This window comes from Morus notabilis, unplaced genomic scaffold (assembly GCF_000414095.1).
Source record: "Morus notabilis unplaced genomic scaffold, ASM41409v2 Scaffold801, whole genome shotgun sequence".
Lineage (NCBI taxonomy): Eukaryota > Viridiplantae > Streptophyta > Magnoliopsida > Rosales > Moraceae > Morus > Morus notabilis.
Window position 1 is genome coordinate 42,505 of NW_010357956.1, and position 14,617 is coordinate 57,121.

A 14,617-nucleotide genomic window follows, 5' to 3' on the forward strand; every position below is an offset into this window, starting at 1 on the left:
TTATACCTAGGATCAAGTACAACAGCCACAAAGAGAAGACAATTTATATTCTCAACATTCTCCCAATACTTATCATACTTCTTTTTCATACTCACAACCATGGATGAAAGTATTGAATCCTCTTGTTTGCTTAATTCAGATAATTGGTTTTGCATTTCACAAAGCTCATGAAAGTAAGAATTTGAAGTGACATTCAAAGTGGCACTAAACTTCAAAGTTATATCATAAAAAGTCTTCAAAAATTTCACAAACACCTTAACATTGCAGCATTGCGGGTTCAAGAAACGGTCGGGTCGGTGGAAAACCCCTGGCTTGGGGTAGGTGGAAAACGGCCGGGTCGGGACATTGCAGGTTCAAGAATGCCCGACCCGCCCCCAACCCGCACAGTGCGGGTTGGTACTATTTGAATCCGAAATTAAAAAAAAAACCTATGTATTCAGGTCGGGTGAGTTTTTCAAGTTCGGGCTCAATTTTTATACCCCAAGTGAGTGATTTGAATTAGAAAAAAAAAAAATTGCGTTTATTTAATATGGCGCGCCACGGTGTCGTTCCTTTCTGAAGTATCAAACTCATCAATTGTAATGTTCTCCTTCTCCCGCTGAGAAATCAGAAAGAAAGATCGGGAGAAATGGAAATCCCGATTGATCTGATAAAGCAAGTCCAGATCTCACTCCGCAAACATGCGAATCTCTCGTCGTACGACCCAGACGATCCCTCTCTCCCGAATCTTCCGTCGCCGGAGGAAGCCGTTGCGGCGCTCGATTCTTCGCCGCCGTACCTCCGGTGTCGGCATTGCAAGGGCAGACTCCTCCGTGGAGTACAGTCTCTTATTTGTGTCTTTTGCGGCCAAGAAGCCTTCAACGACGTCGTACCCGACCCTCTCAATTTCCGAAACACTCTTGGCTATCGCTGGCTGCTCGAATCCCTGAATTTGGACGGATCGGTATGTCGGTTTCACTCTTTGCTTTTGCCTTTGGATTGATTGTTGTGTCGATTTAATTTGTCTTGAGGAAAAAGGAAAAAAAAGGAGGGATTTTAGATTTTAGTGGCGTTTTGAAGAATCATTTGGTCCTTGTTTTTTTAGTAAGATTCTTGCTTTTTAGCTGAATTTTGTATTAGGTTTTGAAAGGGATACAATTTGAAGCAAATTATGTTGTTTTCTGCTTGATTTGATGCAATTTTTTAATCGAATTCCGCAAGTTGTTCGGAGACTACATGGGAAATTTGATATGATACAGCCTTATTATCTATCTGCTTTAAAGTAAGAATGAGATGTGCACACGTTTATAGGATGCATTTTTTTCTTAATTTAGAGATGTTTTTGAGTGTTTGCTGCAAATTTCGTTCCGTGAAGTAACAAGTTCCAAAATGTTTCTTTCTGGACGAATCTTTGGGAGTTAGAGCCATGTTTCTTGCTTTGGTATGCAGCTTTCGATTTGCAATATCTGATTTTTTCAGAGCTCTAACTTGGGATTTTCCATTTTCATTCTGTTCTGTCAATCATTTGTTTGCTAGAGACGTGTATTTCTTCTGCTACTGGCGGATATTCGCGTGATGAAATTCTGATATTTGCGTGTATTGGATGCTTTAAAGTATGGCACTTCGTTTTGCAGGAGACTGTGGCACCACCTGGTGAAGTAAATAATTCGCAAAGAGGAAGGACTGCTCCGAAAGATGAATTGCCATTGTCTGATCTTCTAAATTTAGAGATAAAATGGCCATCTGAGTTGGAGAAATTTGGATCTCGTCTCTCAAATGAAACACCAGTACAGAGCAAAAGTTCCTTGAATTTGTCTGGAGTAAATATTGAGAACTTCTTTGCTCAGAAAGAGAAAGGGGCTTCTTCTAACGTATCTGCAGAGCCGTCAATGTCTAGCAACCAGATTGATGGTGGGGAAATTAGACAAGGTCATGAAATTGATGATTTGTTTGAGAGTGCTAAGCTTTCTGGAACTGTTCATGAGAATCTTAGTTTGTTTGAGAATGCTAAGCCTTCTGAAACCGGTCGTGAGAATCTTACTTTGTTTGAGAATGCCCAGCCTTCCAAAACCTCTGTGTCATCTACTGAAAGTGAGAGTAAAAATTTGTCTGATTCTGGTTGGGGAACAGATTTTCAATCTGCCGCTTCGGCAACACCTCATAAGGACTCAACATCATTTGATCCTTTCATGGGTTCCACAGATCTTTCTACTCACATGGATGAAGTATTTGGTCCCGCAAAAGACTCTATTGGCAAGAAGGATGAAGAGACAGTTGGATCTGCATCCATGGCTAGTGATTGGTTTGTAGATGATGCACAGAAAAATTCCAACTCGGGGTTAAATAGTCCTTTGGAGGACTTTAAAACGACCGCAAATGTGAATAATGAAAACATAGTGGGAAATGTGAATTATTCTTCATCTACCGATGTTGATTGGGTCGAAGACAATAGATGGCAAAGTAACAGCAAAAATGAACCTGGCAGTAAGGCTGATGAGGAAAATGATTCGTTTGACGATTGGAATGATTTTGCTAGCTCAACTGTTGCACAAGATCCTTCTAATACTACTTGGAAACAAACCACAATGCCGTCTAATGATAAGACTTCAGAAATAAATTTGTTTAGCTCAGATGATCACTCCCAGGATATAAATTTCTCTGATAGCTTTTTGCAACCAGATCTATTTTCACGAGTATTTAGTAGCTCAAATGCTTCAACAGAAGGGAATAAAAGGCTGCCAGAAGCCATTGTCTTTGACAGGTGTCATACTTTTTCTGCTTCTCTTCTTTCAAATGAAATGAACTTGTTGTTAGTGTCACTTTTGACATGCCTTGTACTACTGCCGTGATTGATTATCATCCATAAAAAGAAAACATTAAGTATTGGAGCCATTTCACTTCTTACTTATTTAGGTAGCATTGTAGGTGTTGAGCAATTCTTGTGTCTCTAAATCTTATTTCCTTGTCCTTGTATCATTGTGAAACTTCTCTGTGGCCTTGGATAATATAAAGCTTGACTTACCTGAAAACCTGTTTCATGCCTATTTGAATATGACTTGACTTGGTCACTTGAGGAGTGTAGGCCTTGGCTATACTGAAATCCAGAAGAATGTGAGTTGGTCAAAACCTTGTTCATGCTTTCTCTTCATGTTTCAGGTCACCTGATGCTAACACAAAAGTTGGAGGGAATTCTGAAGACGTTGCAAAAGCTGGAGATGATTACCGTGCAGAAACAACATCCAAGGAGAATGATGTAGAGACATTGCTGTCCCAGATGCATGATCTCTCTTTTATGCTCGAGAGCAATCTTTCGATCCCTCCCACACAACAAGGGTCGAATTCAAAATCTCAAGATTGAGGCCTATTGTTCTCTATCTTGAATTTTTATTATGTAATGTTTATTCTCCATTATGCTTTCAGTTGTTACTGTAGACGAAAATTTTACCGTATGAGAGTTGCCATGATGGAGGCTGTTTTCCTCCCTTTCCATCCCCACCAGACCACAATCAACTAGATTGTGATTCCTTAGGCCTCGTTCACTTCACGGATTCGAATTTTCAATTTGAGCTGAGATGTGACATTTTCTGAGAGTTTTTCACTGTAACAGAAAAAATTAGATGTGATATTTTTTGAGAGTTTTTTACTGTATAAACCTAAAATTAAAAATTCAAATTGTTGAAATGAATGAGGCCTTAAAGAAAGAGGTTAGTTATAGCCTTTTCACATTCTCTACAGTAGGCAATCATCCAAACTTAAAGGGTTATAAAAAAGGCTTTAAATTGTAGTGCAAAGACAGCTTATAATCAGTTCCAGAAAAGCGTAAAAAGGTAGTTGCAGGCATTAGCCTAGCGATGGTTTTAAACGTGACTCCACGTAGAGTTCAAAACCTTTCACCTTAAAGTTCAAAATAACAAGAACCAAAAAAGGAAAGCGTGAACAGATTTAGTCTAACATCTCAACAAATAAAACTACAGATGACATGACATTCGTAGGCAAGCACAGATAAGGAACAAAGTTTAATTTCTAGTTCTTCCGACCGAGCAGGGGAGACCCCATTACCGCTTTCCCTTTGATGGAGCGCGCAAATGGCTCCGCCAGTGGTGGTTGTATCGTAGAGCGATGTCCAGAAGTGACATTGCGAGCTAATGTTTGTAGCCACATCAATGCTGTTGGGTCATCCTGCAAAGCAGAAATTATGGACATCAGAATAATAAATTATCCAAGCATAAGCATATTAAGCAGTTTCAGGTTTAAATTACTTAAAATATTTTTATTAGAGGTTGAATAAGTTTTCCAAAACTACTAGGGCAAGTTTTTCTGCTCTGCATCTAAGTAGGTTTAAAATTTGTCATTTGATTATGAATATCGAGTAATGACATTGGAAATTTCTCAACGAAAATTGCAGCTTGACCATTATATATTTTTTAAATGACAAAACTATCCCTCTTTGCATTAGAGAATGATCCCAACTACATTTATGGCCTAAAATTGATGTTTTTGTCATTGTTAGTCAATAAACATGATGTTTAGTGATCTTTGGAGACTCATGACAACAACTTACTTCCACGGTGAAGAATATCATTCTAAAGGGCTAAGATCAATAAAACAAGTAAGCCGATGGCTGAGATTGTTTGGGTATTTTTATCATTATACATCAAAAGTTAACAAAGTTCGGCTGCAGGTGTTGATGTAAAATATTTTGTTCAAATGAGTATCTCTCTAGTTTAGACAAAAACACATGGGGTCCCACTACAATTCTTCTCTAATTCCTCTTCTTATTTCCCTGTCTTTTCTACTGTCCCGTGTCAGAAGAACTCCAGTAAGAAACTAATTCCTAAAAGATGTTTCGATTCCATTGACAAAATGACCTACAACCCAAAAGTATTCATGAAACTGAGGCAATAATTTCTTTCTTATTTACTCCTAAGCAATTCAACTTCCAAGCAAAGAGTTAAGCTAATTGTCAAACAGTGATATATATATATATATATATTATATATAATTGATTAAAGGCTCGTTTAGTTCGCTGATTAAGTTTTTAATTCGAGTTGAGATATGATTTTATGTAAGAATTTTTTACTGTAGTTAAAAAATTAAATGTGAATGTTTATGAAATCTTTTTATTATAAAAAAATTCAAATCGGTAAAATGAACATGGCTTAAGCTTTTAATAAAACTTACCTTAAGTGGCACAAGAAAGGTGTCATCTCTAAGCTTCATCGGGAGAGACCACACTAAACCATCACATCCCCTAGAAGGAAAATTTTATTTTACTCCAACATTAATTAGCAAATATATATTATGCAGTAATACAATCAAATGACTAAACCATACATAATCAACGTGTTAGAATTATATACGGCAATGTTATTTTTACTAACCTGGGGTTCTCAGAGAGCTTGATATAGCAGCAAATGATATGTTTCAGTAAGCGCTGGCAGGGTTCCTCGACGAGTTCCTCAATCCTTTGTCCCAAAACTCGGGTTATCGAATAAAATCTTTGAGCAGAAGCACAGCAGTACACTTGACCCATTTCTCCGATTGTCAGAAGCCTTTCAAGTACAAATGCAGCCAACTTCATATTCCAACATATGGATAGAGGAGTTATTGAGAGACTAGGGCTCATGATCATAAAGTAAGAGTATTCCTAAGAAATACAAAGATCCAATGGTATGGAATGCACTTTAAATTCATATGTTTTTGTTTTTCCAACACTGAGTACTTTTAATTCGCAACCATTCAAATGCTTCTCACCATGTGTTACACCTATGAAATTTTCTGTCAAATAACTTGTGAGACTATATATATATTCAATGCAAATTCCAAGGCCAAAAACATGGGAAAATGACATATTTGATATACTGTTCTATATTATGCTCTGATATATAATATTATTTTAATGCTGTATCTAATTTTTGTCATAAATTTTAACATTGCTAACTTATATAAGTAAACTTTTAGTTATTAAATTATTTAAAAGTTACAATATTATAATTTGGCACCAAATATAGCAAATATACATCAAGTTAATCAAAATAGTATTGCACAACATTGTGATTTTCCTACATTACCTAAATTTGACATTGCACGTTAATTTAATACTGGATCGGAGATGCTTTAAGAACATTAAGATGATAAAGTTGGTATATTCATCTAAGCAGTACTGTTCTTATCAATAATTAATCATTTGAGGTTTCTGGAACTTACTGTTTTTGACAATTGATTGCCGAACTCCAAGCAAAGTAGAAGTTTAGAAACTATGTCACCCTCAAGAAGGACGTTAACAACATCTGCATTATCTTGCTGTATAGAGAGAAGGTTGGAGGAACTTAATTACTACCAAATCATACTGATAAAATTGTGGTATTATAAAAAAGAAAAATCATGGTAAAAGTAATAAATGAAAAGATGAACATGGAATTAGACACGAAATTAAGTTAACGAGTGATAAGTACTACCTTTGCTAAGGAACCAATAACTCCTAAGCTGGTCAACCTAAGGAACTCGTGAGGCTTTTCCTGGCTTGTTGTGTTAATAAAAGGGTACAGGTATTCCACAATATTAGCTGCAACAAGTATTATATTTCGTTAATTAATTGCATAAACACATATAGTCTGAAGATTAAAGATATCAGAAACAATTATAAGGATATTGAAAAACAATTAGGAACTATCCTACAAATTAATGTTCATTATTACATTTGCTCTATTTGTTAATTTGCATACATAACAAAACCAAGTAGGGAATTGAACTTCTGGAATTCATTTAAATCTAAAAGAATTCTCTTGCAAATGAATTACACAATAAAAATTATTTACCGTCCATAAACCGCTTCCTTGTATTTGGATGGGAAGCTACACACTGTAAAGGAAACCAGTACAACCATTTAATGTTTAATCATGACTGTGTGTTGTATATATTAATATAGATATATAGTAGAAGTAGCTAAACAAATATGAATGAAATGACAGACACTTAAGTAAATATAATTAACCTGAAGCAAAGCAAGAACATTGCACACTCGGTTTGAGTCTTTTTCTGTAAGGCGTGGAGTTAAAAGAACGTAGTAGACGTGCATAATTTCCTGACATGATAAAATATGTTTCACTATTAATCATAATATGAAATTAGTAGTACTAATTAGAGTTTGGGCAATATATGACTTAAGTTTTCTGAAATTAAAGGCAAAACTAATAATTGTCATACCTTCAGGAGTGAAAATATTGTTCCATTGCTATCCCACAGCATTGGACCCAAATTTTCATGACTTGTTCTAACCTGGAAACACACATTAATGGAAGCTCATACGTAGACTTGTTTAAGACGCAAAACTAATATTAAAGCAACTAATTAATTAGCAAAAAAAAAAAATCATTAAAAAAATCACATATCGAACTAAAATATTCATGATGTTATAATTACGAATCAAATTTCTAGATTAGTGTCGAACTTTAGGATGATTATTGGATGAATTTGCAATGTTTGTTTCTTTTATTTGCTTAGATCTGTTTATATAGTTGTGTAATTCCGCGATCATGTAATCATGAGGATCAGATATCAAAAGTAACTTTCAAAGAAGCACACTATTGTCAGTACTATTTGCAACAGTACTTACATATAAACATTTCCCCCTATTCTTTTTAGACTTTCTCAATGAATTTACTGCAGCCATCAAACAAACTATCTTTCATAGTTTAATCCATTCCAAGAAATTGTGTGAAAAAATATAACAATATGTTGAGTTACAACAAAGCCAGCGTTAAATATTAGTACTGGATTTTTTTTTCTTTATATAGTTTAATTTCTTTGATCTCTTTCAGACCTTATTAAAATCTTCTCTTGTATCTTCAACCTTCCTATTATAATCTTCAATTTTCTACAATTTCGAAGCTTTCATAGCTTTAAGATTTAAGCGCAAGGAAAAAGTAATTTATTTAGAAAACTAGAGCTGTTTGACATAGCTTTTAGAAGCCGATTTGGCCCAAGAGAGTTTAGATAATTAGATGATAAAAATGATTTTTAGCCGACTCGGCATAATTAAATACTCTTTTAAGAGAATTTCGGATCACGCAATTTTTCGTTGAAAAGGCTACCTTTAAGAATGTGGGAAGTTCATTTTTGAGTTTTCTAATAAGGTAAAATTGTTTTGGAGTTTAAATAACCTTTTTTTTTTTGTTTCAATTTTACCCTTATAAAGAGCCGAAAGAAAAAGAAAATGTTTATTATATCTTAAGAAATTCTTTAAAAAAAACAGTAGCTAAACGGTAACTTAAATGCTAGGATATTTACGTATATTTTACTACGCGTTATATTTGAAAACTTACGCGCCAAACGAAAATGAGAGGTACAAAGAAAATCGTTGTTGTATCTTAAAAAAAAATTCCTTTAAAAGATATTAGCTAAGCGGTAATTTAAATATTCGAAAGATTACGCGCCAAAATTTGAAAGATTAAGCGCCACACGAAAGTTGCGTGCCGAAAGCCTTTATTATATCTTAAAAAATTATTTTAAAGATATTAGCCAAACAGAAGCCATGAATTAAAGAAAATCATTATTACATTTTAAAAAATTCTATTAAAAGATATTAGCCAAATGGTAATTTAGATGTTATGAATCTGATATTTATTTAATCTTTAACTGAGCACTATAATTGAAAATTTGCGCTAGCGCGCCGCAAAGAAAAACTCTTTTATTTCTCAAAAAATTCTTTAAACATATACTAGCTAAACGGTAATTTTAATGCTGCGACATTTACTTATCTTCTATGAAGCCCGTCGATATTTAAAAAACTTGCGCGTCACAAGAAATTCAAAACCTTGGCCCTAATTAGTCGATATATTTACAGCGGGAAAAAAAATTAACTCAATCCCTCATCAAATCTAAGTGAATTATGGTATGGAATTATATGTTTCAAATTTTCTCACCAACCAAACAAGAACAAGAAAATTAAAGCTACAATAATCACACACACACACACACACACACACATATATTATACCTTGCATAGCAGAACGAGAGCAAGTTCTCGGCTGGAATCATCATGAAGAGCCGCAATCAACTTCTCCACTGAAAACGATCTTGTGTCTGTGGGAGATGGGTCGCTCTTAAATGGTACTCCTAATCTCGCCAATCTGGATTTAGCACTCGGAGTAGTACTCGCTTCAGTAGTAGTGCTATTTCCTAAGGACGGATTTTTCATTAGCTGTACTGGAGGAATACTAGCCATTCTTGGGAAAATTAAAAAAAAAAAAAACCCAACACCCAAACAAACAAATAAAAACAGAAAATCACACAATTAAGACTTGGAATTAAGAAAGTCTCTGATAATCTCTCTCCGTATTTAGTTTCTAGTGGGAAAGAGAGAAAGGAAAATGCACTAATTTTTTTTTTTTTTTTTTTTTTTTTTTTTAAGGAGTGGAATGAGTGTTTTGGACTCGAAAATGCTAATTACATATCAATCTATATCTATTTTAGAAGAGAAGGATTGTTGAAGATGATTGGTTTTTTGGGTTAGTGTAATTCGGCTATATGATCAGTGAAAGGAGGATAAATGAGAATGTTTTTCATTACGGGGGATCTCTCTGTGGTAAAATGGGGATTCTCTACCCAATTTATAGGCCTAATTTTTCTTCTGCACTAAGCACTCAGTAAAACATTGCTCTTATCATATATATTTTTTTCTTAACATTCTTTATCTTGTCCTTACTTGTTTTTAATATATAAATATGGGCTTAAATATATATATATATATATAATTTTATTTTTGAGGATATGCACTTACAATTTTGACACCTTATGTGGAGCAATATTATTGTCTTTCTTATTTACACAGCTTATCATAGTACATAGTTATTTACACAGCTTATCATAGTATCTCATGTTATTTCTTGTTTTGAACGTTTTGAATATGGGATGGACGGATTCGAACTCAAGACCGTAACATTAAATTGAGATTACCGCTAAACTAATTACGTATTTCACTATATTTTATTCATGTAAATTTGTTTTTGTGAGATTTATTTGACCCTCTCCTAAGCATTTATTATTCTCACAGGAGAGAGAGTTGATTAGTAGCAACTGGCCAGCTCTTGCTAAGAACCTTTTCGTCAGTTTAAATTCGTTTTTTCTCCATTTGAATAATTAGAAAATTGAGAAAAAGAGAGAAAAAACTTGGATACTAATTTATGATCTCCTTCAGATAGAATCCTCCTTTTTTTGCCTTTAATTTAATGGTAATTAAGAGAGAGAGAGAGAGAGAGATAGTTAAAATGAAGATTATATCATTAATGAGTTACTGAATTATTCTTCTACTTTCTTTCAAGTGATAAATCCTGGTTTTGGCATCACTGAAAAGGATGAAAATTTCCGTGCCATACGAATTCTACGTGCATGCCGAATCCGAGTTTAAAAGAAAGTGAGGGAAACTGACCAAAAAATAAATAAATAAATAAAAGAAATTAAACTTTGATGTCTGATTCTAGAATCATAAGTTCCAGGTGGCAGCATGCGGTGTAAGTCAACTCTGGCTTTTGTCATACTACAGTGACGTGGCATTTTGCACTCCTCCTGAGAATACCATGATGATGTAACTAAGCCCTCGTTCACTTCGCGGATTCGAGTTTTCAATTCGAGTTGAGATGTGACACTTTTTGAGAGCTTTTTACTGTAACAGAAAAAGTTGATGTGATATTTTATGAGAGCTTTTTACTGTAGAAACCTAAAACTGAAAACTCAAATCGGTAAAATGAACGAGGCCTAAGACTTTGTTTGGATAGAGGCTTGGTGGGTAAGAAGGAAGGAGATACATTAAAGGGATAAGGAATATATAGATGATAAAAAATATTGTAGTAATGCTTGAATTTATTTGGTAAGATAGAGGGAGATTTGAGAGTAAGGGTGTGCAACAAACCATTCAAACTAACTAAATTAAACTAAATTAAAAGAAAACCAAACCAAACTAATTAATAATTAGTTTGGTTTGGTTTAAATTTTTTAAAAATCAATTAAATTGGTTTGGTTTGTGGTTTTATGATAAAAATCAAATCAAACCAATCCAATTTCTATCTATATAATTTTCTTAAAATTATATGTATCATATACTTTAATTTATTTATATTTAAAAATCTTGTTTATTCTAAAATTAAATGATCATAACTGTAAAAGTTTCTACCATAACACTGTCTCCACAATTTACCCTTAAGCATTTCTGCTCCTTTCCTCTCCTCTCATTCTCCACTCCTCTGGGTTTTGCTTGTGATTCTGTATAAAGTCTTGCTTCCTTGTTAACATGAATATAGCATCTGTAATAATACGTGTTTCTGACTAGTTTATATTCACCTTCTTTCATATATTTAAAAAAGCTGAATATCATATTCAATCATGAGTCACAACTAATATTATATTAAATATATCTATAATTGAATTGTTTTAACTTCATGTCTTTAGAAGAAATAGAGAAAGAGGCAAAAGAGCACACAAAATATTGGTACAACTTATGGTTGAGACTTGAGAAGATGTTGTAAAATATTAATTCAGACTAATTAGAAAAACCAAACCAAACCAATTACAATTGGTTTGGTTTGGATTGGATTAGATCCCTTTATTGATTTGGTTTGGTTCAAAAATCTCTAAACTAAATTGTAATTGGTTTGGTTTGTATTTCACGTAACATAACCGGTTTAGTTGGTTTGCACACTCCTATTTGAGAGGATTAATGACGGTTATTTATCTAATTATTATATTGTCTATTTTACTATTTGTTTATAATATCTTTTTAAGGGTAATATAGTATTTTTAGCTTAAATTTAAAGGAATATTTGTTGGATGAAAATCTCCAATCTCTACAAATGAAAAGATTCAAAATTATGAGTCTAGAAGTAGACTCTCTCTCTCCATCTCTCCTCTCCTTTTCCTCATCTTTTCTACCAACTAAATAATGCTCTGGCGTCTCCCTTCACTCCTCTTCCTCTAACCAAACACACTCTAAAAAAATAAAGAAGCGAACAATACCCTTAACTCTTTTAGACAGGGAAAAAAGAGAGAAGAATATACTTTTCTCAGCACTGCTAACTTAAATAGCTGAGGCCAGAAAATTATAGATTATCTAGTATTGCAATTTTATTTATTTATTATTTATTTTTTGCGTGGTTTAATTTTGCAAATCCATTTTTATTATATCTATTACAAAAAAGATATAAAGTGTTTTCTAATTACAAGGCCTAAGATATAATGATTTGAGATTAATTTGAGCCAGCCGATCAATATCATATATCATCAACCAAATTAACTGATGGAGCAAGCCTTTGAAGCTGAAAAAGTTGATAGCAATGAGAAAGTCTGCCTCCTCGATCGAAGAAGAAACAAAGCCTAAAAGCCTTCTTTACAACCAAAACGACAATAGAAATTAACAGATGACAACAAATAAGATAATCTAAAGAAAGGACAAACAACTAAACTAAAGAAAACAACAGCGACGCCATGGACAACTCAACCTTGTCATGATGTACAAACAAGCTCAACGTACGCCATGGCCGTTCTGTGGACAAACAAAAACGTTTATAGCCGGTATGAATATAGGCAAATCGTCGAAAGTAAATGTACCGGCATTTATTGGCGTCGTCTTACATCCTTATTTATAGATGATCAGAATTTTCATCAGTAGGATATATTGGTGGCTTTATGTGTGACATCAAAAGCAATCTGAAAAATCCCCATAAGCTTAAATAGGAGACTTAGAACAGCTCCAAGTAACAATTGATTGATGTAGCAAGCTGCGTTATTTAGGCCACACTCAGATTGGTCCATTCTATATATTGTGCGACACAAATTAATATATATATATATATATATAAAGGCCGCATTAATTGGCCAATATGAAAGTACAAAGTCCTCTAATTAAGCTCTGAATGAGAAATTGTCACAAGAATTACCGTAGCCGGTTCCATGAGCGCCTGCAAATATTTATGGGAAATGTTTCAATTAGCAATTATAATTAAGGAAAGGAGATATATAATAGTAAATTAATGATTTGTGCTTTCAAGTAAGACTTTTGGCCTGTTAGGATTTTTGTCCTTATTTTTTGTTTCAAGATTTTAGTATTTAATAGATGAAAAATTCAATGGTATTGGTAGGGAATGATATTTGCCGTACCATTCGAGTGAGTTTTTTTAGTTATTCGATTGAGTTTTAACAGTTAAAGTGCATTATAAATACAATGCAAAAGTACTCTCACTTATAATTAAATATTTAAAATTTATATCCCATAAGAAATATCTTTAAAATTTATCAAAGGACAAACTTGCTCTATTGGTAGGGTATATATGTTAAGTCCGACCATATAATTTTTCTTAATCAATTTTAAGTGGTGAGCTTAGTGGAGAATAGATCGGTTACTGCTAGTTAGTATGTATTATTAGTTTGTCTTGATAATGATTGTGCACTCTTTATTTATTAGAAAAAAATAAAAAATAATGTATTTATTCAACTTAAATTATTGAGTAATTTCAAACTGCTATTAACCAGGGCAATACTGTGATACCCAACTTATTTATTAAGGTTTTTTTTTCTAAAAAAAAAACTTTATTTATTATGGTTGGATACTGACAATTAATATACTTGTGACTGTTTAATTATTAGTTTAACAAGATATACATAACTAAGTGATATTTCATTAATTAATTATGTTCTAATAAATCCATTAATGCCACATTATTTAGTATCAAAACTTGGTGAATAATTTAGTAACCGTCGCATACATACATTTATTTGCACGCATATTTATGCATCTGTAAGATAATCAAAGGTAACAAATTCTTCTATGGGGAACAATTTTGCAGGTATTAATTGACGCGTATCGAAAAAGGTAACGGGCAAAGATTATAGCTTATCAAAAAAAAAAAAAAAAAAAGAGACAGATTATATGGTAAAAAAAAATCAAGGCAAATACCTTCTAAGGAGAAATTAGAAGTGACACACAGATATTAACATGCCTTAGGTAGGATTTGTGAATTTTTTTTTTTACTACAATTTATTTCTAAGTTTATATCGTGTGTTTTGTAGAATTAATTTGATCTTGATTTAAATTTAAACTTGATTTTTGTTTTATATTGTTTTAATTTTGAAATGTATAATTATTTTATATGAGAAATGGGATTGGTATATGAAACGTTTGCCTAACAAAAGATCCCTAACTCCGGTCACGTCTCTACTTAAATAGGAATAAGGAATCCTCCCCCCCCAACCCCCAACCCCACCCTATATTGCCGTCCTTAAATGTAGTTTAGATCATTGGGTTGTTTTTTTGGAGTGTAACTTGAGTGTAATTTTTGAGTTAAATTTGAGTTATAACTTGAGTTGAAGTTAGAACTTGAATAAAATTGAGTAAAATTGAATAAAGTTGAAACTTAAAAGAACGTGAACTTGAATAAAGTTAAAACTTGAGTTGTCTTTTTTTGAGTTTTTTAGACAAAAGAAATGCCTTAAATTTTCTCGAGTATAGCTTAAGACTGACATAACAAATTAGAAAGGGAATAAATAAAAATTACACAGCAAAATTTCAAGACTTATGAACTCATATATACATACATATTATTGTTCCCAATTTTGTATTTCACATCAAATCAACTAGCTAATGGATGAT

The 14,617-nt window shown here is 33.1% G+C and overlaps 2 protein-coding genes across 2 annotated transcripts; one reads left to right on the forward strand and one right to left on the reverse strand.

The window, feature by feature from the left end:
* The first annotated feature begins 492 nt into the window (after positions 1-492).
* Positions 493-3,538, forward strand: LOC21395155. Its single transcript, XM_010091162.2, has 3 exons — positions 493-943; positions 1,614-2,740; positions 3,136-3,538. The coding sequence occupies exons 1-3, from the start codon at positions 629-631 to the stop codon at positions 3,335-3,337; spliced, it is 1,644 nt and encodes a 547-aa protein (XP_010089464.1). The 5' UTR covers positions 493-628; the 3' UTR covers positions 3,338-3,538.
* A 464-nt stretch (positions 3,539-4,002) lies between these two features.
* On the reverse strand, positions 4,003-9,205 carry LOC21395156 (CCR4-NOT transcription complex subunit 9). The gene is made up of 9 exons (XM_024177292.1): positions 8,978-9,205; positions 7,186-7,257; positions 6,974-7,063; positions 6,798-6,840; positions 6,438-6,544; positions 6,187-6,282; positions 5,361-5,554; positions 5,161-5,230; positions 4,003-4,158 (listed from the first exon to the last, which is right to left on the reverse strand). Exons 1-9 carry the CDS (start codon positions 9,203-9,205, stop codon positions 4,003-4,005), a joined length of 1,056 nt encoding a protein of 351 aa, XP_024033060.1.
* Between the last annotated feature and the right edge of the window lie 5,412 nt (positions 9,206-14,617).

Bases quoted from the DNA above. Each gene is read 5' to 3' on its own strand.
- LOC21395155 (XM_010091162.2), top strand. From the start codon at position 629: ATGGAAATCCCGATTGATCTGATAAAGCAAGTCCAGATCTCACTCCGC. The intron at 944-1,613 runs GTATGTCGGTTT...TTCGTTTTGCAG, and splicing joins CCCTGAATTTGGACGGATCG to GAGACTGTGGCACCACCTGG. The intron at 2,741-3,135 runs GTGTCATACTTT...TTCATGTTTCAG, and splicing joins GAAGCCATTGTCTTTGACAG to GTCACCTGATGCTAACACAA.
- LOC21395156 (XM_024177292.1), bottom strand. From the start codon at position 9,205: ATGGCTAGTATTCCTCCAGTACAGCTAATGAAAAATCCGTCCTTAGGA. The intron at 6,841-6,973 runs GTTAATTATATT...TTTCCTTTACAG, and splicing joins ATGTTCTTGCTTTGCTTCAG to TGTGTAGCTTCCCATCCAAA. The intron at 5,555-6,186 runs GTAAGTTCCAGA...TGGAATATGAAG, and splicing joins GCAATCAATTGTCAAAAACA to TTGGCTGCATTTGTACTTGA.